Raw genomic sequence first — 26989 nt, 5'->3', positions numbered from 1 at the left:
TAATGATAATGATAAAAAATGATAATGATAAAAATAATGATAATGATAAAAGTAATGAAAATGATGAAAATAATGATAATGATAAAAATAATGATAATAATAAAAATAATGATATAAAAAATATAAAATTTCATGGTAAAAATCAATTTTACAATAAAAGTATAGGCACTTAGGGTGCCAATACTTTTTATCGTACTTTGTCTGTGATTGCTTACAGTGTCGAAAGAATTCATAAACATTGTTCCTTTTTAAGGAACAGCTTATAGTTGTTCCATAATAAGTTTCAAATGATTCAGAGATAAGTTAGATATTCTGCTAATTTAAATCAAGTGATATTATGGTTTTGTCTTAAAAAGCAATTGCTTTATTTAGACAGAAACTACTAATATTGTGATTTTCTGCTTGATAATTGAAATAAATCAAAAATATAATTATATTTAAATTGATATCAGCATGTTATGTTAAAAATAACTATTTTCAATTTTTTCTGAAAGTATATAATCATTTTGAAATGTTTTTCTTTTTAAATTATGACTTTCTATTTAAATAAGTGAATATTCCTTTTATGATTTCAAAGCCATTGGAATTTAACAACTATTTGGCTCGGGTTTGTGATGCCACAATAGGCATTACCCATTTCCTAGATTTTAAAATTTCTTTAATCTGTTGAACTTATCTTTTTAATCATTCTTAATCAAATTTTGATTAAATTAAATTGTTATTTAATTTTCATCACAGTTTATAAAATGCGAATATAAAATATTTTATCATTTTCTTAACAGTCAATGTAATGGCTAACTTTTTATTTCAATACTGATGTGAGACTCATTAATTCACTGTCACTACAAAATCGAAAAAAAATCTTTTCAAAACTCTTTATTCTTTATTTCTTATCAGAAAAACGTTTCAATTGCACCGTAATACTAATTCTCACTGTCTTTTTGGCGATTTACTTTCACCAAATTATTTTCAAATTTATTATTATGGGGGTTGGCTTTGTTTTTAGCTAAGTTATCTTTTGATAAATCGCCAACCATGGTTCTCTTCCCATGCTCTTAACTGTCCGTTGGGAACAAATCATTCACTTTTAATTTAGAATTATAAGCTTGAAGATTAGGGAAGGGGGCCCTTTTGGGTCTCCTTGTCCCAACCGTTGAATATGAATTTTAACAGAAATTCCCGATATAAAAAGAATAATTTTTTGATCTCTTTAAGGGACTTCTTTTCAGTGTTTTTATATTTTTGAATGTGGCCCTATTCAGTTTAAAAATTTACTCAATAAATAAATTTTTCCTAAGCGAATTTTATTTATTTATTAGAGATAATTATCCATTCATGATTTCTAAATTGAAGTGTGTCTCCCAAGGGCAAAAATATGCTTAATACTGCAAAGGTTGCTACCTTAACCTGCCACTATAATTAGACTGATGATCACCGCTCTACAGCGGGTAAACACCAAGATGATATTAAAGATATCTAAAAAATATCAGTGCTTAAAAATATTTTTTATATTCTTACTTTCCTTTTGCTTCCGCAATTTTCAAGCCGGATGTTTTAATCTTAAGTGATCTCTTCTATACTTCCGTCTTTTTGTTATTATCTTATTCAAGAAAATATCTGAGTAGTATAAAAAAGTAAGCAGAAATGATTTTACAATAGTGTACTTGTAGTCAATGGCATTGGCTTTTCAGAAAATGTTCAAGCAAATAATGAGTATCTTATTGTTCCAAACTCTCTTCAGTAAGTTCATTTTGCAATCTATTTTGAACAATTATTATTTTTTTAAAACGTGCTTCGAATAAAAGATAGTGCTATTGTTAATGACTTTTTTCTTCTTAAAGTTGAATTTGATAACGTTTAATGTCATTTTAGAGAAATCGATATAGTACTGAATTTTTTATTTTTGATATTTTTCAATCTCAAGCAACGTTGATAATTTAGTTGCTCCAGCCCTTTTGCGATATTGTTATGATGAGAATTTACTTGAATTTTGCATTTAAATATTGCATTTGTCAGGGAAAAACGAAAAATAAAATGATTCAAACGTAAAACTGTCGATAAGATCTTTATTTGAAAATGTATTTGAAAAAATCTATAATATTTGAGTTACATTAAAAATAATAAATTAATTATTATGGTCCTATTTTTTTTTTTAAAAAAAGTTCATAATAAAGGTAGGTTAAAGAATATATTCCTGATGTAATATGATGTATAGTAATTTATTTAAAACAAGATTTTGTTTTCATCAATACCATTGAAATGTTCAAATTGAAACTTATAATAATCACATCTAAAACATTGTTTTTATCTTTACCCTCAAATTATTCAAAATTAAACGTTTAATAAATGCAATTGAAACGTCATTTTATTTTTATCAATGCATTTAATTTATTCAAATTCGAACGTTTAATAAGTACAGTCATAATGAGAAATTGAAAAAAAAAAATTCAAAATGAATAATTCATTATAATATACGAAAAAAGTGATGCAATGATATACAAATAATACAATATAAATGTATAAAAATTCAAAATACAGTTTTATATGTTTTAGTTTGTTTAAATCATTCAACAGCCAGCAATAGCACTTTATCCATTAGTTTAAATAATCAATATTATCGATTATAAGCACAGGCAATAAAAAAAGCTGGTGTTTCTTTTTGCAAAATTTAACTACTTTTGCTTCTTGTTTTTTTTAATTATTTTTATTTTAGATTTAACGGTCGCAACAACTGATGACATGTGTTCAGGACAACCGATGTTGTTTTGCCAAGATCATTTATCAGAAGCGAATTTGACTTTACTTGGAGAGTTTCCAAGTCTAGAAGCGTTAAGGATATTGTGTTTGTAAATGTTTTTTGGTTAATAGTCTTCTTCAACATGAATAATACTTTTAAATATTACTTATTAAAAGTTTCATTAGAGGATAAAGTAGAAATTTTAATTTCTATTTCAGTCTAAGAAATTTATAGATATATTTTTTAATATTTTATATATATTTTTTGATATTTATATTATACATTTATTTTGATATTTTAATTTATATTGATTTTAATTTATATTTTATATTCCTATTTATATTTTATATTATCATGTTTTATTTATTTATATTTTTATTAACACAATTGAATAAGTTCAGTAGTCATTTCATATGGTATTTGATATTTATTGTATAAAAATTATACTAGATGTACAAAATGATATTTCTACTAGCGTGTTGAATTATTAATTGAGCCACGAGATTTTTCTGCAACAATTAGTGCATGTGCAGGATTTAAAGAGCGTTTGCTCATTTTTATTATTTTTTATTGTGCAACTTTATCTAAAACTCTCAAAATAAAACAAATACTTCTTTGAATCTCATGTATGTGAAATATTGAGGATAAATTAAATAACGAGGAAACTTTTTTCAGACTCAAATCAATTATATTACCTAATATAAGACGAAACTCGTAGCAGAAACATAAACACAAAGTGATAAACTGAAATTCACAAAATTATTATTAATAATCCATAACATCGAAATAACTTTTTAATAATTCTGATAAAAGTTTTTTTTTATTATTTATATAATCGAATCATACATCCTTATATTAATCGAATTTTTTTTATCAAACAAAAAAATGAGTTAACATAAATGTAAACAGATATTTTATTTATCCTGTTTCTTTATTTCAATATTTTTAAAAAATTACGTAATTTAGGAATAAGTATTTGAATTTAGATTTGAAGATTATTTCGATAACACGTTAAAATGGATTTTAAAAAAATCATTTAGCATGAAATTTAAAATTAAAATTGTAAGAAATATTTTTAAAAAAAATATTAAAAAATCTAAAACAGCACTCATTTTTTTGAAAAATTTAAGTTCAATATTTATATTTCATTTCAAAATAATGCAAAAGTAATAAAATCCGTGTTTAAGCATTAAATAAATTTTTTTTAAATATAATTCTTATTTAAAATTTTTTAAATCTTACTAATTTAACAGAACTTGTTTTCAGGAAATAAAAAAAACTATGTAATAATAGTAGTAACTGGCGTAAAATGGAAAAGTGTCGGTCATTTTATACTTTTCGTAACTTTCAATAATTATGAGAATTGTTTTTGAATTTATGAAAGCAAAGCTTAAAATTTAGCGGTAGTTATCTTGAGATTAATTTTTTGTGAACGGAATGTCCCATCTTAGCACAGGTACATAATTCCTTCCAGTCGTGTAGTTGTCATAATCAGAAACTAAAAATGCAGCATAAAGAAAAGAAAATTAAATGCCGGAGGCAAGCTTTCAACTAAATTGTATTTGTTTGAGAAGTTGCAGACATTTAATCAAGAACACAGGTTGTTTATGGAATAGATTAAAGCAAAGAACAGTATCATACCTTAGCCACCATTGAACGTAGAGTGAGACGCAAAATTCTAAACAGTACATTTTTCTTATTTTTAATTCCGAAACAACTTTCACGATTTCGCAGAGAACAAATAAAAGGCGCGAACTAAAAAAGAAACAGTTAAGATTATTATCTGTTTGAAATGAATGAGATATACAAAGTTTTGCTCTCCCCAAAAAAGTGTCTGTTATTTAGCGTAAAGGATTTAACAGCTGAGAAATTTCTTATATATATATATATATATTTGATTGTACTGTACCACTACAATTATAATTGTACTAAGTCCTGACTCTCATGAATAAGTATTGTTCAAGCAAAACTTTTTTAAATCGTGTAATTTGTACGAACTGAACAAAAATTCTTGAACTGTTGCAGTCAAAAAAGATGAGCCTTTAGTACTGTATTTATATTACACGCAAAGTACTTTTTAACCGAATTGTATACAGAACTTTTTATCAAGAATTTAAATTTTTTCTTGACCAAGAAATCTACTAATTCAGATTATCATCTGAATTAGTAGATACATTATATACATCTAAATACAAAATATGATAGTTTATAGTTTCTCAATAAAAGTAGCATAAAATTTTTGTTTGTGTTTTATACATTTAAAAACATAATTATTTTTTGGTTCATTTCTGCTTTGCATCTATTAAATCGTTCGGAAAAGGAAAATATATTTTACTAAAAATGTGCGTCAAAACGCTTGATATAAGCTATCCAAATTTGCAAAAATTCTAAAAATAATGGAATTTTAAAATAAATTTCGTTAAGAGTTTGTTCAATGAAGTTTTTGTTAATGTTCAATGAAGTTTTTCAGCTTAATTTGTGTTCAAATAACATTACTGAAATATTATTGTAATTACGAAATTTTATTAATAATATAAATATTATTCATTACATAATATTATTAACATAATAAAATAATGCATTTCATAAAAATTCGATTTCGTGCTTAAATTCAATTTTCAAATTATTTTAAATGTGTTTTCTACTGAAGGAAAAACTTTAGAATTCATTTCATATATTTTTTTTTTCACAACAAGCTTGTAAATAACATTAGCAATCTAAAAAGTGATTTTATATTTAATGAGTTAATGTACTTCAATAAAAGGTGCATTTGAATGAATTAAAATACCGTTTATTGTAAGCATATACAACCTTTGCTGAAACCTAACAAAGCTGATGAATTCCATCATTCTACCATAAAGTTTAACAAAAGTTCTGTAATACTCTTAGAAAGAAAGTAAAGTATATAAAATCGAATGAAAGCAATTAGCTGTGACGTTTACACAGCACATTTTATAAAGTTTCATTTTGCCCAACGAATTGCTATGTCTTATGACAACAAAAAAAGCATAACTTTAGTTGAGGCAGTAATTTTTACTAAATAACACTCTACGATAAGTATTTTAATGCCTCTGATTTGTGGAAAAAGAAAAACCGCCGCCTATTTAAGTGCTCTAGAGTTAAAATAGAAAATTTATATATTCCTCTGTGATCATACATACAAAGAATTATTTTTTTCCTGACAAAACGATTCCATAAACTGCAAATATTTGAAAATCGTTTACTAGTTTTCAGTAATAAACCCTGATGTAGTTACGTTTTCAAAATGATAACGTATTGGCATAGTGAACAAGTATATAATTTATATATCAGTACAAGTATATAGTTATTTATGCAGTATTATAGTTAATTAATTTTTTCAAACTTTTTTTATAAAATGATCATAAAAACTGCATATTTTTGTTTAACTTTCTTTCTAGTAACTCCAATAAACTTTTCCAAGTAAATAGTTTTAGTTATGTCATGCAATATCAAATAAAGTTTTTAATTGAGAAAAATTTGAAAGTTTTAAAATGTTTCAGTTTTTAAACAATATTAATCCAAGGTTTTTCTGCATTTTAACCTATCAAACATTTTGCTGTGTAAATGTGTTCTACTTTTAAAAGTATAGGAAACTTTACAGTTAAATTCTTTTTGAAATATTTTTAAAACATCTTACATTTTTATAAAAATTACAAATTATTGTACGTGTTTTAAAGTGCATTGCGTGTTTACTAGATTTTTACTTCATTGAAGATATTATGATGAACAAGAAATGAATATTTATATTTGTGGCTATTTTTATACTCCTTTTTAATTTAATAATTTTGCCGCTGAAGTTCTGCAGCTGCATTTTTTAAGAACGCATTTCTGAACTTTTATTTATTTCTTAAGTAAATACGATGATATTATAACTAAATTTCTTCATATGTCAAGTGCGAAATAAAGTAGCTAATACGAAGTAGTAAAAACTTAATTATAAAAACACGAAAGTTTAGAAAAAAATATATAAAAAAATAATTTAACTTTATAAAATAGTTTTATTTAATAAAACATTTATTATAAACTGATATAAATGGTACTTGATTTTCAGCGTAAATTAAATTTAAAAAAAAAGAAAGATTTGGGCATAGATTTGTAAATAATCTCATAGAGAAATATTTATTGAGATTAGAATTCTGCTTACACAAAATAACGCGATGATACGATCACATTGCAAGCAAAAAATATAATGTATGTGAGATAGTGTATGCGAGATTTGTTTACGGTAAGTTCCTAGAGCGAGATTATTTCCACGTGAAAATTTATCCATGCAACATTATATTCTGCAGAATACAAAGGGCTTAAGATTATTGACATGGAAATCATAAACACGATTTTTGTAGACTATTTCTCTGTTGGATTCGTCGTAAAACTAGTGGAAAGGCTGGCAGTCAGCCTGAATGGACAACATATAGATACCTTCTACTTTTCAGCCATTTTATATTAGATTTTAATACATTGTTTGTATTTTCTCTTAGGCCTCTGAACAATTACCTAAATTGTCTACAAAATTTTGAAGAAAACTGTGGTTGGATTGACGCAATGCCATTTTCTTCTACCAAAGAACTTTTTGATGTTAAAAATTTGACCTCTGAAATTTGTGAGAATAAATCCGTATTGCACAAAGGTAATATTGCGCAGATTTTATAAATTAAATATATTTCCATAAATATATATTTAATTTATTAAATGTAATATTATAAAGTTCTACGTCAGTAAGTCGGAAATAATAAAGCTTTTACTATTTAATCTCACACGGAGAAAAAAAGTTCGGGCAAAATTACCATACTGTATAGTAATGATATTTCTAGTAAAAAATACATAATTACTACGAACATAGTTATTAGAACCAAAATATATGGTATTTGAACAATTAATTTAGCAATATTTCCGTTTACATGGTAACAGTTTAATAGAAATTCTGATTTTCAAAATTATGACTGCGCAATTATAGCTGCAGCTGTGGTAATATTCAAAATATTACCGCAGAATTTTGTAAAATTTACAAAGCTAAAAAGTAAATTTAACCGAATAAATAGCTTTTGTACCATGCTCTAAGATATCATGATAAAATTACTGAATTTGCCAAGGTCTACCACATTTTATTACGTGTTATCACATGTACTAAAACGCTATTTTGTTGTTAAACGTGCAGTTGAAAAATGTTTTTAGAAATAGTATATGAAGTTGTATAGCGAAAAAAAAAATTATATTCTACTATTATTATGAGCGCATTCAATGTTTAAGAGACCTTCTTTTATGAATATTTACTTTGCATATTTTTTTTATAAATTTAGATAGCGTTCTTATTTTGATATACAAAAAACGTGTGAAATAAAATCGTGGAAAAAAAAATTCTGGTAAAATTACTTTGATGTAATGTATGATTGTGATATTTCTGGTTATATATATATATATATATATATATATATATATATATATATATATATATATATATATATATATATATATATATATATATATATATATATATATATATATATATATATATATAAAAGAAAGAAAAAAACATAATTCTGGTAGAGATGTTACGCATCTTAAATATTTTGGTAAAAAATTTTTCTTAGTAAATATGATCTTTTCAAAGTGGAATTTAATTACTTTTTTACTTTATAATTATCTTCTGTAGGTTAGGAAACAAATTTCCAAATAATTCTTATACATTATTTTAATTACTTGTTTTTAAAAGAAATTTTTTTCTTATATAACTCTAGCTTGTTATTAAATATTTTAACTGTAATCATTCCTCATTATGTGAGATTAATACATTTGTCGCTGTTTTTAGATTATGAATCAAATGCTGAGTGCTTGACTCAACAGAATAATTACATTTCTGACTGTGAAGGATATGCTATGCAAGCAATATACAGGTATGAAAATACTCGTCAACTTCGGATTCGAGAAAGAGATGATCCGCATTCAGATGTGAATCTTCTTTGCCTGTAAGTTTGACTTAAATTTGTTTGAAAACATTTATTTGACAGGACACCCTGTTAAAGTTTTCGAAAAAGTCGATTTTTTTACGTAATGCTAACGGTACTAAAAATTACTCATAGATATGAAAAACTTCAATATGAAAATCGTACATATGCATCGTATCTTTCAGAAAAGGAGATACAAAAGAAATGCGAAAAACAATTTTCCTCAGAACAGTGATATACATATATAAGGGCTTATTTTCATCAATTTTTCTTGAAATTTTACACAATTTGTAATTTGATTGTGATATCTGTTGCATATAAGAATTTACACAAAATTTTATTTAAGGAATAACCATTTTAAAAAAACTGTAATATTATTTTGGAAACAATTATTCGTAAATTCCATTTTACCGTAAAGTTTTATACCATAATTTTCACAGTAATATTTTTTTAGTTTAATGGTTCTGTTTTTTCAGTATAAAATTACCCTTTATCAGATAATTTACTCCGTAAAATGTTATGATAAAAATGGAATTTAGGTTAAAAAGTATTGGCACCCTGGTTGCCATAAATTTTACGCGATTCCTTGGTTCAGAATTTTTCACAGTGTAAATTTAAAAAAATATATAATTTCAACATGCTAACATTTTTTATTGAGTTTTGCCTCGAATCAAAGCTAAATTCTAAGCAATGCCAAAGTTACATCTGGGCATTGTAAAAATTTGCAATCAAAGTGCGTAGAATAACCACGAGAGAGCTTCTGTTGTCATAGGAAATTACTCCCCAGACCATAACTCCAGGTTTAGGTCCATTGTGTCTAGGCTGGAGACAGGTCAGTAGCAGGCGCTCACCTGGCAATATACTGCTGTCACTGACACCAAGGCAGAACCGACTTTCATCTGGAAATAGGAATCCACTCTGTCCTCCACTCGACACCATTCACGTCGTAAACGGCAGTCGTTTGGTGTGAGTGAAATACAAACTACAGGGCGCCTCGTTCAGAGCTGCATTTGAAGTAGCCAATTTTTAACAGTCCGTTGCATAACTGTCGTACCAACTACAGCTTGAATTTCTGCCGCGTGCCAGCCCAGAATCCAGTCTTCTTGAAACAATACCTTTCCTTGACCACTACTGCCGACAGTCTTGCAGAATGATATTTTTCTCCTTTCAGAAATATCGCGGAAAGAAAATCTACCTTCTAGCAGGCCTGTTACACGATCATGTTCAAAGGTATTCTTGACTAACAGCAACTCACTCTGTCAAAATTGAACGAAAAATAATGCTTGCGAACTGTAGAACACGTAACCCTGGTTGCATGTTTACAGTCGCGCTACTAGCTCTAAACTTATGAGCCAAGTGCAAAATTTAAATAGAAATCATCTTTTAGCTGTATAATCAGGCCTAAGAAATTTAATTTATTTGGCACAGTTTCTTCTTGGTGTTGGGTTTTCTTTCCGTCAGTGTATTTCTAAATAATTAGTGCAGACGACAATTTAAGTCGCTAAATCAGAAACAAAAACTTACTTTCTCAGAAGAAACAAATCTTTTCTTCGAAAGATTCAAATTTCTGACTCCCAAAATATACGGGGTAGCCGCAATCTATGAAATATTGTCCCAGAAATATAGTTTGGTCAAAAGAGTGGTCTAAAGTCTCTTAATGCTAATTTTAGTTTGAATCCCCTTGAACCATAAAGATTGAGTCCTAGAGTATGAAGAAACGAACATTACATCAAAAGGTATTCAGGGAGGTCCATTTTTTTAACGCAAGGTACGTAAAGGAAAGAGCTACATTCGATATTGAATTATTATTATTATTATTATTTTAAGTTTACATAAAAGTTGGAAAAAAAACTTTTATTTTCTGAAGCTATTTTAAGAACAAATTAATCTTATAACCAGTTCTAAATAATATACATGCTTTGAAATTGAGATATTTTTGCATCATTTTAAGAATTCCTGAAATATGATATTTCTGAATTTTCATTTAAACAGAAAAATGTATAGAGCACGTATAAACGCTTAAACTCGTCACAATTTTATGAGCGAGCAAAATGTTGAAAGCAGAAAACTTTTTAAGAATATTATCATACTTTTTTAGTGCAGATAAATGTTGCTTATTTGAAAAATTTAAATGAACAATAATTAATTTTGTTTTACATTTTTAGGCGAAAATTCTGCAAATTTGGATGCATGATTGTTCATGTACAGAAAAACTGTAGTGAATCGGCATATATGACGGTAATGGATATTTTAAGAAGATCTCATGTCTTAGAAAGATTTTGCAGCCAAGATGAAATGGAAATCTTAGAAAATAGATACACAGATTTCTGCGCTGTATAAATACGAAAAAAAATTTCTTTGAAGATTATCTAAGAAAATGAAATTGGTATCTCTTAAGTGTAAAGTTCTTAAAAATTTATAATAAAAAGAATAAACATGAAGAGTGCTTTTTCTTCGTATTTTAAAAATCTTTGTTAACGTTGAAGAAACAAAAAATAAATACTAATTATGAACATATATTTACTTAAAAGAAAACGAAAATGGTATTGAAGTATAATAGACCACTACTCAAAATATCTGAACTGAAAAACATCAAATTTATTGCCAGTTTTATTACTAGAAAAAATTCCAGGTGTTGACAACCAGTAATTTGAACCTAGGGATTTCACTAGACAATTGCCATATTTAAATAATAATCCAACATATTTATTTAACTCACTTTCACCTAAAACCTATCTATTTATAACGTGCCTCCACATTAAATTTGACTAAGACCTTGCCCATTTCTTTTCACATTTTATTTTCAAATTATTGAATCGAGTAATTTCCTTTCCTTTCTTGACTAATAATTCTATTTCAAAATTAATCACCAGTTTGAATTACGGATAGCTAAAACATCGCTAAGAACATGCCAATTTTCTAGGTTTATTTCAAACAACCTCCGAACATTTTCCTCCACGCTTCGAATTTACTGTTCTCTGATATGTTACATTTTCCTATACATCTTACAGCTTTTGCCTCAGTTCAAAAAAGAAATCAGAAAGCTAGTGTATTATATTTCTTTTTTAAATTTGCTCTGAAATAAAATAAGATATTATTTTTCAATTGGGTACTTGTAACGCAGACACGTAACTTATAACCTTAGCTCCTGTTGATCGTTTATAAACAAGGTGGCGTGTTAAAGTCTCCTCATAAGTTAAAATGTTAATTAACGTTAAGTTAATTAAATACAGCATTGCGCATTGATTGCTAACTCGTCTACGTCTTTTACTTTACAGAGATATATTACATGTTTATGTATTTTATTTTAACAGTAATTCAATTTTGTTTTGTGTAAGTGGCAATTTCGATGCATAATTAGTTTATTTATGTTCTACATGGCCTCGAGTCTTTTTTTGTGTTAAGTAAAAAATATATAGTGGAAAAGCTTAAATCTTTGTGACGAAATCTTTGGGAAAGAATATAGAACGTGCTACTTAAGAGAATTGTTACTTAACGGGCTTGGCTTACTCGAAATAAAGTGGAAAGTGCAGTTGCTAAAGTAAACAAAGGCCAAGTTTCAACAACCTATAGGGATGATCGAGATATCCACACTACGTTGCTTGCTGGTTTCCCATTATATTGTGGTTATTGCGTAATCGCAGTTTCTTCATCACATCATGAGCCTAATAGTAAAGCAATTTAACTAGTTTCATTTTATTAATTGTATTTCATATTCTTAACTATGTTTCACCAAATCTAGAAAACTCTTTTTCTTCGCTTTATTAACTTATTGCGCTTGACATATATACTTTTCGTAATTAATTTCAGAAAAGGATTCTAAGATAAAAGTGATTACAGAACATCATATTCAAAAATATGCATAAAACATTTTTGAAGGACAATCTTTAATTTTATTACTTACTTGAGTGTCATTCTGAAATGAATGCGATTTTACTATAATGCGTATATATCTAGAAACCACATTTTATAAACTGCTTGACAAACGGATATAAAAAATGTATTTAAAGTTTCAGAATTTTGAGCAACACGTAATGTTGTTCTTGTATGTTTCATGAACTACACTTAAGTTAATTAACTCTGTTAAACGTTTATTTTAAAATTTTCAAGTCTGTAAATCACTTATTGCTGTATTATTTTCCTATTATTTTAAGGGACTTGCACATGGAGAAAAAAATAGTAAAATTGTAGTACTGTATAATAAAGACATCCTTAAGCATCCGTATAGCAACGTTACCGTATGAACGGATTAACGGAAATTCTGGTTTTCAAAATTACATTTCTTATTACTACATATTTAGTAAAAATACAAAACTGTAAAGTAAACTTATTCAAATAAGTGGTTTTTGTGCTGTGTTCTAAGGTATTAGGATAAAATTATCAACTTTTATTACATCTAATAAAACTATATTTTATTGTTAATTTTATCATCATTACCAAAGCACTTCAATAAAAATTACCGAGCTTGTGTTTCCATAAAGCCATAAATGTGGTAACTTTTATATATTCCGGTAGTTTTGAACATGCTTTTATTTCTCATTGCACTAGTGTTTAAAAATAGTATAACGTTTTGTGTTATTTAATTATTGGAATTGTAAAATAAATAAAAGTTGAAAAAGATGCCATATCGCACATAATAAATTGTAGTATAATCAAATTTCAAACTATTAAAATAACTAAATAGTATTAGAACATCTATTTAAATTCACTTTATTTTCAGTGATACAAAATATAAGAAAGTAATCAATATTTTGACTTTTTCTGAGAAATAGAATTCTTATCATCTACTTGTAATGCCCTTCTAGAAAAATTAGAATTCTAGATTCTAAAATGTTACAAATTGTTTCAAAGAATCTAATGTTAAAATGTTCTTATTCTTTGAAGAAAGTATTTTCTTCTTTTCTTCTTATTCAATTTTATAGATGTGGAGATTTTAATAGTTACATTTGAAAGGGCCTTTTTCAAACGGGACGTCAAAAAAAGCGTACTTCGTTCGAAATCGGTTCTGAAATGTTCCAATCTCATTCTTTGATTCTCATCTTTTGTTTGTTCCATTTTTCTAAACTTGAGATTGATCTGAATAATTTGGAATGATATACACTTTAAAAATATTCTTTGCTCTATCATTACTTGTTCTTTGCTCTGTCATAATTTGTTTGCTCTATCATAAATTGCAAAAAAAAATTAATATATAGATATTTAATTAAAACAATTGGATATTTATTTGAAAGATATTTAACTAAAATGAACAAGGGAATGAATTTTTAATTTATGTTCAAAATCAGTTTTTTTAGGTTCAAATTTATTTACTTTTGAAATAATTTAATTTAAAACTTAATTTATTGTTTCATTACATGTTAAATATTTACTCAAAATAGCTTTCATAGATTAGTAAGAACAGAAACAAGGAAGATTAAAAAAAAAAAAAAAAACTTTGCATTCCATTTTCATGATATTGTGTAAAATGAGAAAAAAAAAGATATCAGTTATTACCCTGAATCATGTATAATTGTAACCATATGTGCAATTATGTAAAATACATGAAATTTATATAAATTAAGCACATAAAATATCTGTATATTGAGCAAAAAGAAAAAAAGAACAGTCAATAGGTTTGATCTAAATATCGGAGTTTGCACGTACTAAGGCTCAATCTTAATGAATGGAAGCCGTAACTGATTATCTTTTATTTTTAAATATTTATTAGTTTCTGAATCACCCAATTTTTGATATCACCAATTCACCAATTCACCAAATCACCAATTCAAAATCTAAATAGAAAATCTAAATTTTGCATTTTGCCATTTAAAATTAAATTCTTCAAAATGAAGTATAAACTTTTATACCTTATAATTCAAAGGTATTTCTACTGTTATTAAACAAAATATTAAAAGTTATTTTTTAGGTGGAACTATTTTTGGATAAAAAAAAAGCGTATGATTATGTGTGAAAGTTATAGACTAGTTTAAAAAGTTCTCGAGACATGGCGAAATAAGCAAAAAGTAAAATCAACAATAAGGGGCCTAAGCTTTTAACTGCTCTTGTGACCAAACTATTGGGATCATGCTTCTCCGATCATGATTGCACCAAAGTTTTATGGCCAGAAATCTAAATCCGCCGAAAAAGGGACATGCTTAGTCAGATAGTACGTTTTTATGTCTAATTTCCTGATTGCTCTAACTAATTAGTACAGTTAAGTTTAAGCCCTCAAAGTATTAAGATTGAATTGCATGCATTATTGTGAGATACGTACGTGCATTACGTTATTACGTAAAAAGTAGGTACATTACGTACATTGCATAAATTACGTACGATTGAGTACGCGAAATTCTGATTAATAAATGAAAAATTACACAAGATGATTATTTTTGTTCACTGAATACAATGCACAATTCTCTACACATAGAAAGAAAATAAATTGTTTTTTAAATGGAAGTTTAAGTATGAAAAGAACTTTAATTTGGTTATTAATTGAATTAGATAAATAAAGTTAAAAATTATTGATCAAGCATGGAATAACCATAAGTAACCATACCATGCAGCATTCTAATAAAATTCACATTGAACATAATATTTCAATGTACTTACAAATAAAAGTCTAGATTTTAGAATTGTTATAAACTACAGTTCATAAAAGTAGTAAAATTTTCAATTTCTGGGACGTTTTTATTGGCATTTAAAAATATGTATTATTAAAAATTTACATATGTATTATTAAATTTTTGAGATTCACACCATTAGAAATTTCTCTCGAAAAAATGCTTAAATAAGAGTTTATTTAATTGGCATTTTACTATCTTCAAACAAAACAGTGAAATAACTATAAATAAGATGTTATTTTAATTGCTAACTATGAGAAAAACCATTTATCAACTGTTTTCACCTAATATGGTTAAACAACCAGAATTTTATAGCCCCATCCAAGCTCACCTAAGGAAAACATTTATATCCTTGCATCTGGGAACATATTATAGACGAGAGGGATAATCTGTTAATCTTATCACTGATAGAACGGGGTTCGAGTCCTATTGCTGACATCACACCATTTCCTCCATTTCCTTCAACAAATGAAGAGTTTTCAGTGTCCTGCTCTGCCCAATTTGAGACTGTGGATAATTAGAATACGATACTGCCGTGACGATGACGACTAGACGATGATGGCTATACGATGACGACTATACGATGACGGCATCGTGAAGTGGCTTAACACAAAAAAGTCCAGTATTCCCATACCAGTTGTAAACAGATTGACAACCCTGATCTTAAAAAAAGTTCAGAAACGACCATATAATTTAATAAACCACATTCAATGGTTCATTTGATAAAAACACAACTCAACTACAACCTAACTCTAATACCCATTACCTAACGAAAAGCAATGCTCCAATATCCTGTTGAATTTCTTTTTTTACGGTTTTCAAACCGTGCTAGTTTCATATGGTTTAAAAAAAAAGTATAGTTTTGTATTCGTGGTTTTTTAACCATGCTCGTTGTAAGCGGATTCGTAAAGGGGAAAAATGTTCTTGACAGTAAACATTATGGTTAATTGGCTGGGCAGACTGCTACCGGTATCATAATTTTAGAATTGATATTTTAACAATGCACAGGCACATGCTGTTAAATGAAATAATAAGGTAATAAAATAACTGGTAAAAATAATGTATAATGTATATCTTTATCATTAATTGAATTCCTCATTAATCATTGTTTTTATCACTGCTTACAGCGATATCTAACTATCTATATCTTTTACACCAAGTGAATTTAGAAAAAAATGACTCTCGATATTTTTCTGCATGATATTCCATTGCTGTAAAAGTTGAAGATATCACGTTATTTCTTCCTTTGGAATGGAGTAATATTTTTTTTTTCTTTTTAAAGAAATGCATTTCTGTGTGTAGCTGGGGTCCCATAACGAGGAAGCGAATCCTTTTTAGCTTGCATTACAGCCACGTAAAATGAGAAAAGTTTAATGGGACTTTAGGTCTTCTTTGGTCCAAGTCGAGCGCACCGCTTATTTTAGTGAACGACTTTTTCGTCGAAGAAGGCCAAAGACTTTAGGTAAATAATTTGCAGTAGTAAAAGCAATTCTTTCTTTATTTTTCTTTTTTCGAGACTTTTCAACGACGTGTGGTTCTTTCATTTTATTAGAAGTATTCATCATGTGGAGGGCATAATTATCCTCCTAAGGGTAATTGAAACAGTAAAGATACAGAAAAAAGGAGTTAATCGAGACAATAATCATTACTTTAGGCGAACTTAATTGCTTCGCTAATTTATATTTTGACTGTGAAATTAATTCATTCTTATGTGGAGGACACACTAAAAAGGCAGAGGTATAGCAAATAAAATGGTATCTATAGAACATTTTTGTTTATGTCTCAGAATAATTGTTGAATTTATTATTAATGATGTGAGATTTCGCATGCTGACTGAGAGAAATGATGACATTCTAGAAAAAGGAGTATTTTTTATAAGTATTATGCGTTTCTGAAATAATTATTACCTTAATATTTATTCTGTAACATGCTATAGTATCATTGATTGTTTTATAATATTTTCGTTTTCTAACTTTGTAATTTGTTTGAATCAAGACATTGTCCAATAAGGATAGGTTATATTTGTTATATGTAGACTAAATTTTAAAAAAAAAACCAGTTGGAATGAAGCAAAAATAAAAGTGCAGAAAAGGACTAACTATAACTAACTAGCTGAACATACTCTTAAAGAACACGAATGGTCCACTATCAGGACATTAACAACTAGAAAGACAGATGTGACCAATTCAGCTCCTATCGTTCTTTGTTTCTCTGTACTTAAAAAAAGAACTTAATGAAAGTGTTAAGTAGTTCTGACTTTTGAAAATTTGATCAAATTTGGTTTATTTAATCATTCATGTGTTAGCCTTATAGAAACGTATCTATTCGGGTACTCCAGGTGCATTTAGCTTTAAGGTATATATATATATATATATATATATATATATATATATATATATATATATATATATATATATATATATATATATATATATATATATATATATATATATATATATATATATATATATATATATATATATATATATATATATATATATATATATATATATATATATATGTATATATATATATATGCATGCTATCGGGTTCCGCCCCCTGCTCACTACCTCTCGCCAACCCCTATTTTATTGAAATATCATTATATTTTGACAGCAATAATTATACTTTTACGCAAACAGGTATGGAGCCAAACATAAGTCGCCAATTTCACCAAGGGGCACCCTCAAGTATATTTTTACCCCTAACTCAAATTATTGTTGATCTTATAGGATGCCGGACGCTCCCTATATGGTGCTTCATCTTTCCACTCCCCCCCAGTAATTCAAATTTTAAGCTAAAAACAATTAAAACCTAATAAAGAAAAAATTTAAAATATGGCAAACAAATTAAAACATGTAATATTAATAAGTTGATGTTTAGTAATATTTCAAAAGCAAAAACCATTGCAAGTTATTGCCCATATAACTTCAATACTGTCAACTGACAAAATATCTTAGTTTCAACCAGACAAAAAGCAAATTATATAATAAAAATATATGTAACTGAAATTTGACAAATTAAATTAAGCAATTTAATTTTTTTGTCTTATTGAATACTAATAAAAAAAACAAATGTAAAATGAAATAATTATGTTATCAATGATCAATAAACATTTTTGTCTGAAATGTTATAAAAAAATATGGTGAAAACAGTAAAATTAAAAATTATTTGGAATAGATCTCTGAATATTCACAAAACCGAGCTATGTACATTTTTCATTGATTTTAATTTTGTGTGCCAATGATTTGCACTTTTATGCATTATTTAAGAAATAGCTCAAACAAATATGAACTGCTAATTAATATTTCTGGCTAAACGATTTTTGAAAGTAAGTAAAAAACAATTAAAAGTAAAGAAAAACAATTATAAAGTTAAAAATTATTTACAAAGTCTCCTTATGTACAACATTTTTTATCAATTTCTTTTCCATATTATTCGACTCTTCAACGTTTCTTCGCCGGGCATTCCGCTGTCGCTTATTGATATCACTACGATTATTTTTCTGGTAATTTTGTGCTGCTAAATTATGTTCAGCTCTATGTCGCTGCTGATATAGCCTAAGATATTCACGGCGATTCTTTTTTTATAAAAGATATAAGTATCTTAAAGTAAACTCTGTTCAATATATTTCATACATTCAATACAAAATGAAAATCGCAACAAAATTTAGCTGGTAAGTTTAGTTGCAACACTTCTGCAGACAGCATTATTAAAAATTATTACCTTTTCACACAAATGCGTTCTCAATTCTCAATTTCGATTCAAGTGATTCAAATCACTGTTAGAATCAAGTAATTTAAAACACTGATTAAAATCAAGTAATTCAAATCAAGTAATTCGGATCACTTATTCGAATCAAGTGATAAAAGTCATGCTGTTCTAATCAAAGGATTCAACTTAATATTCAAATTCTTCGTTCTGATACAAATACTGCATTCAAATCTTGCAAATCTTCAGGAAAAAAAAGAAAGAAAAAAACGAAAATTATCGTCAGATGTCATGTGACAAGGGCCAAGTATCAGTTCCTGGTGAACGAACATTATACACCTATGCATTACAGCAGTTAACACTATAAGTATGTAAGAATATATGCAAAGCTACCTGAATTTAAAACTGACTTATAAGTTACACAAAAATTTGTCAAATCTTGTGTTAATAAATTAAATACAGCTTTGCCGAATCTCTGGCTCATTATATATTGTGATGCATTTCAAAAGTAGCATTTTTATTTATTTGAAGATGAAACTGCTGACAGTCAAGCCCTGAAAGTGGTTCTACGTCTTATTGAAAAATGGGGAAAAAGAAAAGCCTTGGATTCAGTACAACGTTTGAATACGTAAGTAGTTCCTCTTACTGCACCACGACATTGGTGGAGCTTCGCACCAAGTTTCTCATTATATTGGTTGCTGCTAAAGTAGCACCAATTATTTGGTGAAACGTTGTATCTAATTTTTAACAGTGTATTTATAAAATCCAACTATTTTTTAACTAATGAAAGTTATGCTGAAATTATTTTAAATTTATTATTTAGCTAAAAGAATAATTCCGCCTAGATATGCATAATTTAAAAAAAAATATGGAGTGAAAATATTTGAATAATCATGAAAAAAAATTTACTATTTCATTACGTTTGTCAATAAATTGATAAATAAATTTAGCAAAAGTATAGATATTTCATTGTTAAGCTTTAATTATCTTTGTTAAAAATTACCACTAGAGAACGAAACTTTGAAATTAACGAAAAATTAGCTAAATACTTTATTTAAATCATTTAAGGAATTATGAAAATGAGATTTTGAGGAATTATGAAGATCAAAAGATGCATAAAAGCGGATAAAATTGCATTTCATAACCATGAGCAGAGGTCTCACCAAATACACAGGAATATTTGAAATTATGAAGCTGAAAATTTAAAACAAAAAAAGAATTTATCTCCATTGTTTTGAAATTCCATAAAATAAAAATACCGTTTTGAAAGGAACTTTATTAAAAACTAAGAAGCTTAAGAACGTTTTATTTTCTGCTCGAGTGATCGTAAAATAGTTATTAATATTCTTGGAATCTTTCTGAAAGAAATAATCTATGTTTTTTTCTTGTATCAAAGTCATCACTTTATTTTTTCATAATTGTCTCTAACTTTAATAAAATCATAATTTTAAATAAATATTTAAATTAACCATTAAAAATATTTTAATGGCATAGTTTAATATTTAATTTAAAATGCTTGTAGCAAAAATTACATTAAAAAATATTTGTTTCATTAATTTTGACTTTAAAGGTATTAAATTTAAGTAATTTTGGTGACAGTCACTTTTCACGTTATAGTAAATAAGTTTATATTTTGCAAAAGTAAAGAAAAAAAATCTAATTATTTAAATAAAAACAAGTCACTTTCTTTCGAAATACTTCTATGAAGCTAATGAAGCATATAACTGACGCATCTTTTAAATAACGTTTAAAGTTTGATTTCTTAAGAATTGAACGAAAAAAGAATATTTTTTAACTACAAAACTGTTAATTTAATTTAAAATACTTAAGAATGAAAGTAACAGTATTTCGCAATAAAAGATCTCAAAAAGAAATGTATTGGCGATAAATAAATTTTTATAAAAATTTCTTATATTTTGTTAAGAGTTTGACTTACTTTCAGGATTAATAATTAAGAATGCTTGAACTACACTGTTAAAATTTTCCTTCTAAAATTACGGTAATATAACTTGCAGCTGTCTGTCCATCCGATTAACCATAAAGTTTACGGAAAAGAATTTTTTTTCCTTTATGGTATTACAATAATTTACAAAAATATCGTTATAAGACCATGAATACAAAACTATACGGTTTTTTAACCATTTACAACTAGCATTTTTTAAAAACGTAATAATTCTTTAACTAGACATAGAAGCTCGGCTTTTCGTAAGTTAATGGTCATTGGAGAGTGCCGGACGCTGGGAATTCTTCATGTGTTGAACGGAATGGAGAAAATATTGTAGTGTCAACACTAGGACTGACAGATGAGTCCTCTCAGCTATGATATGTACGCAGTAGCGAAGAACTAAGTAGCTTCATTAGGTGGTTCTAGTTGGTGCGATAAAATTCTGGTTGTTTAACCGCATTAGGTGAAAGCAGTTAATGAACAGTTTTTCTTAAACTTAACAGTTTGATTACCATTTCATTTATGGTTATTCGACTGTGTTGATTAAATATGGTAAAATAGCCGTGCAATGAATTGTTATTTAGCCATTTCTTCCGAGAAATTTCTAACAGTGTATAATGATGAGTAAGTTTTAATGAATAAGTCATTATTATTAAGCATCTTATCCTTTTTTTTATTAACATAAAACAATTGTATTCATGTGTTACAGATAATGAAGTATTTGTTTTATTGTTTGCTTTCACATCGGGTTTATTTTTAGTTTAACTCAAAATTTGAGTTCAAATCAGATAACATGCTTAGAGTGTGAATTTCTAAACATATCTTGATTTTTTCATTAGTGTTTTGAAAACTGACTAGGCAGTGTGAATTGCGAAACTAAGTATAATGACTCCCTTTATGCAACAGTTAATTTGAGAAAAATAATAACTGTTTCTCTTAAAAAGCATTTTCTGTAAAACCTAGAACAGGTGCTATTCAGTTTTGCCGATTTTCCTTGAAAGCAATTTTATGAATCCAAGGACATTTATTATGAAACCAAGTACAAGACTTATTTGATTTAAGCAGCATAAATCTAAGATAATTTTTTTTTAAAATTTTGCTTATTCAAGCAATCATTGTCGTCAAACCGAAAACAATAATTATTGAGTATAAGTGGGAGTGACTGTGATACCAGAAGCAATAATTCAGTTAAGGCAGCCTTTTCTGAGAATAGTCATTCAATTTCAGCATCATTTACTTTACAACCACGAACAATAACTATCCACGATAGGCAGTATTTAGTGTGAAACCAAGAATAACGATTATTCAGTTAAGGCGACATTTTATGTGAAGCCGAAATTAATAGTCATTCAGCTTCAACAGCATATAGTCTGAAACAAGCACAATAGCCATTCAGTTTAAGCATCATTTAGTCTGAAACCAAATACAATAATTATTCAGTTTCGGCTGCAATTACAGTGCAACCAAGACCAATAATTCTTCAGCATCCGCTAGAATCTCTATGAACAGGATTATAGTAATTATTTAGTTTTTTCGCATTTACTGTGAAGAGCAAACTAATTCAGTCAATGTTAATGTTAAGTAATAAGAAACTAAATAAAAATGATCGAAAAATATCCACTATCCTGTGCATCAAAATATTTAAATTTTTCTTACTTTTTTACACGAAATTTCTCTTTTAGAAGGATTTAAATTTATTGTTTGGTACGTACAGAACAGGAAGGCTCTTATTTTTTAAATACTTTTCTGAAAGAAGCAATGATGTATATTATTCATTCATTTTAAACCGTCATTTGTTTATAAGCTTTTTATATAACGCAAAATTAATTTTGAAGTAAATCTTTAAAAGACGTGATGTTAATAAATTTATTTTAGTGGCTATCTTGTCAATGCATTTAAGGAGCATATTTAAAGGAAATAATAGATTCAGAGTATCATTTTAATTCATTATGATTTAATCATGCCATTCTACAATACTTTTTGATTTAAATTATCAAAAAATGATAATATGTGTATCATTAATGATAATACGATGTAAATTTGCTTCAAATGTAATGTGGTCTTAAATTAATCAAAGCATTTTTGAGATTGAATCATAGTTTTTGTGTAATAGAGTTTAAGAACTACGATAAGGTTGAAACTTGCTGCAATTTTTAGCAATAATAACTAAACTTCTATTGTATCTAACACTAGTAATTATGTGAAAAAATAATTTCTAATACTTGATGCAAATTCCCGAGGAAATGTCAATTAAGCAGCTTTCATAATCTTTTTAGAAAATCCCTCCTCTATTGAATAATTTGAAAATTATGCGAAAAAATTTAATTTGGAGTATCCACTTAAATGCACTTTTATAAGTAGATTACTAAAACTTTGAGTACGGCTTTTAGACTTCTAATGCAGAGACCTAAAACCACGATGTCACACTTCCATTAGAGTAACAAAGTTAAGACAAAAGCTTTCCTCTCCACTTTTTTCAGAATTCCCAAATGGGAGATAGAACGTTGCAAACTCTTCCTTTTCAACCTTTGATCAGAATAAAACCTACTTTTCCTTTTTTTATAAGCTTCTGGAAACAACCAACTGCCTTCAACAGTTTAGAAAGGGAAATGACAAATAAATATCACAAGGGAAACGTAAGTTCTCGGAGGCTGCGTAAAATAACGAGTATCTGTGATTTAGGTTCGAAATATTTTGGAATAACTTTTCAGCTATTTGAGATTGAAAATAGTGGAAATTAAAAAGTAGAAGTGAGTTATTATCTTTAAAAATGGAAAAATAAGCATAAATAATAATAATTTAGCTCTAAAAATATATCACAAGAAATGTGTATTTTAAAGAATATTTAGTCAAATCAAAATATATTTGCTAGAATAAAAGCTATAGATCATTTTATAAAACCTAAGACAATAGGGAATGCTAATTGTTTACATGACAAATACATATTTTTAAATACACTGTAAAACATTCCTGACCAAATTACGGTAAAGTACCCGCACTTTGGAAACATCATTCGCAAGAACTATTTTATCGTATGATTCAGTGTTTTTACGGTAATTATAAATGTAAAAACTACAGTTTATCAGATATTTTTCCGTAGCGAGTTCAGATAAAAATTGATTTTACGGTAAAAAGTACCTTTCATCGTCTTTACTTCTGGCATTTTGAGGTATTTTATGCAGCAAATTTCGTCAAAAGTTTTTTTACAGTGCAGAATGAAGTTTAATGTAGATAAAATAAGCCGGCCAGGTGACCGAGTGGTTAGCGTGCCTGACTGCGAAGCCAATGGCTGCCAGTTCGAATCCCGCTCTGGGCATGGATGTTTCTCTCTCTTTCTCTGTTGTCTTCGGATGTGTGAATGTATGAATGTGGTCAACCTCTGAACGGGTGGCAATGTGGCGTGGGTAATATTGGTCGCCTCCATGACCCACTGGGTAACGATAAATGAGCAACAATTCCGGCATCTTCTAAGGCGAAGAACGAAAGTTCAGTGCCTGCCGTTATTAAAAAAAAAATAAGTTGATAAATAATTAAAATAATTTGCGATTGTTTTCCATTTTTTAGATGACATGATGGAACTAAAACTAAAACAAAGTATCTAAACTAAAATTAAGCAAAAAATAAAGTTTCATCAATATTTAAAGCAAAAAATGAAGTTTTATCAATATCTAATTTGGATTCGAATACTATTATTTAATATAGAATCATCGAGTATTGTTATTGAATGTTGATTCAATTATTGACATTTAGCTTGAATTAAATAATTATTACATTATTACTTAGTTTCAGTTATGTACATAAATAATTTTAAAAAAAATATTACTAATACTTTGAACGAGGATTTCAGACTTTTAATGCACTAACTTACAAAACTATGCTAAACTTTAATTAGAGCTACAGGCTTAAAGCAAAAGCTACTCGCTTCTCTTTTTGGAATTCCCAAAAGGGAAATGAACGTTTCAAACTCTACCTTTTCAACATTTGTTAAACATGAACTTTTTTCTATCAGGTCGAGAAAAAACCCGAATGCTTTTAAGGGTTTAGAAAGGAAGATGGCAAATAAGTATCAAGAAGCAAAAGTAAATTCTAGTTGCTGAAAATAATGAGTGTCTTTAGTGACATAATTCGCTTCATTGTATTCATTTTATTTTTATTGAAAGAAAAAGAAAACTAACTTGAAAGTGATAGTGGGATACTGACACTTAAAAACGCAAATATATCATAGATAATATTTAATTTATTTCGTAAATGCATCTCTAGAAAATGTTTATTTTCTATATAGGACTAGGAAAATAAAACAAAATGCAGCCTCACCATCTATAGTGCTTTTAATGAGATACCAGCTCAAAAACCTGAAACTTCACTAGGGCAAACTGGATATTAAAATAACAATAGACACTCTTACTATACGAGCTCCATAGCTAAATGTAATTGAAAAATAATAATTTCGCTAACTCGAATTGATAGTAGAAAAAAACTATTAGATATTTCTAGTGGAAATCCCATTTTCGTACATGATGAATAAAAAAAATCAATAAATCAGCACTGAAAAGCATTATAAAATCATGCACAAAACTGGAAGGCCTAATATACCTAAACAATTATACCTAATATACCTAAATACAAATACACCTCATACCTAAACAATTAATGAAGCTAAAATAATTCCAATTATTTATTTATTTTTGCCATACTCAATGGTTTTATTTTATGTAATTAAACGAAACATGTTTTTTGTAGTTCATCCCATCAAAATAAAGATTAACTGTATTCAGAATCACTTGGCATGATGCTTTTACTAATGACTTACTAGTGATAAATCGCAATTTACTGATATCAAATAATTTTCTCCCGTACTTATTCCATTCAAAGTGGTAGTAAAACTCCCATTTCCATAGTAACTACATTGAAACTGCTGAGAATTGGCAGGAATTTTGAAATTACCAAACTTGTCAATATAACTCTTTGTATATATATATTAGTAAATGTTTTGTCCATTGCATGCATTTTGCCATTTGAGTTTTGTTCAAAAGTTAAACTGCATTCAGTATCACTCTTGGCATGATGCTTTTACTCGTGACTAACTAGGGATAAATCACAATTTACTAATATGCAGGAATTTTCTCCCTTACTGATTCCTTTCAAAGCGGTCATAAAATACATATTTTCATACTATCTTCATTGAAACTGCTCAGAATTTGCAGTGTTTCAGTAATTACTTAGCAAGCCAACATAACACTTTGAATATATATTAGTACTTTTTTGCCCATTACATAGCCTCCACTATGTCTGGTGTGAAATAATTTTATTATTTATAAATCATATTATTATCATTATTTCCTAGCTTATTTATTCCGATAAGGCGACTGAACAGTGATAGAAAATTAAATCCGAAATTTTAAAAATAAATAGATTCTTATTCTTATAAGACTTTGATAAAAGAACTTGGAACGTGTCCATTTCTATATCTAACTATAAATACGCTGCCTAAATTACATATAACAGAGATGGAATATAGTTCCTTTAATTCTAATTTGCTAAAATATTAATACAATATCTTTGCTAACCACGTAAAATATTTTATCTGAAACCATGGATTTTCTTCAGGATTCCTTATTAAAAATGCACCATTTACCATAATTCCAATAATACGTATTAGCAAAATTAATGAAGCATGATATGCGTCAATATTAGTTTGGCTATTGTCTTATAGTTCCCCTCAGCAAATATCAATCTTTTTCTCCATATCAATTTTTTACTCGTTCATTTTAATTAATACATATTATTACAATTAGTTAAACATTATTGAAGTCAATGATGAGATGGGGATTTTTTACAATTTCTCTAAACGAATAAGTGCCTTTATAGTAAATAGCTTAATTTTTAGTATCAATATGTACTTATTACCTGAATTAATTAAGCATCATTGTTGTCAATAATAAGTATGGAGATTTTTTTTTGTTTTAATTAGTATCACTTTTTCATTAATTTTACTTTTCAGTTACTATAAACAAAATAAACACTTGTTTTCAGA

At 27.4% G+C, this 26989-nt stretch overlaps 1 protein-coding gene across 1 annotated transcript; it reads left to right on the top strand.

Annotated features, from left to right (window-relative positions):
* The first annotated feature begins 1589 nt into the window (after window positions 1–1589).
* On the top strand, window positions 1590–11141 carry LOC107446454 (uncharacterized). The gene is made up of 5 exons (XM_016061121.4): window positions 1590–1740; window positions 2714–2846; window positions 7237–7385; window positions 8565–8721; window positions 10866–11141. The coding sequence occupies exons 1-5, from the start codon at window positions 1674–1676 to the stop codon at window positions 11038–11040; spliced, it is 681 nt and encodes a 226-aa protein (XP_015916607.3). The 5' UTR covers window positions 1590–1673; the 3' UTR covers window positions 11041–11141.
* Window positions 11142–26989: the final 15848 nt, after the last annotated feature.

This window comes from Parasteatoda tepidariorum, chromosome 1, assembly GCF_982258835.1.
Source record: "Parasteatoda tepidariorum strain Cologne lab strain chromosome 1, Ptep-v5.0, whole genome shotgun sequence".
Classification (NCBI taxonomy): domain Eukaryota; kingdom Metazoa; phylum Arthropoda; class Arachnida; order Araneae; family Theridiidae; genus Parasteatoda; species Parasteatoda tepidariorum.
The sequence above is the reverse complement of the archived record's forward strand: the minus strand, read 5'-3'. Positions and strand labels throughout refer to the sequence as shown.

Bases quoted from the DNA above. Each gene is read 5' to 3' on its own strand.
- LOC107446454 (XM_016061121.4), top strand. From the start codon at position 1,674: ATGGCATTGGCTTTTCAGAAAATGTTCAAGCAAATAATGAGTATCTTA. The intron at 2,847-7,236 runs GTAAATGTTTTT...ATTTTCTCTTAG, and splicing joins GCGTTAAGGATATTGTGTTT to GCCTCTGAACAATTACCTAA. The intron at 7,386-8,564 runs GTAATATTGCGC...CGCTGTTTTTAG, and splicing joins TAAATCCGTATTGCACAAAG to ATTATGAATCAAATGCTGAG.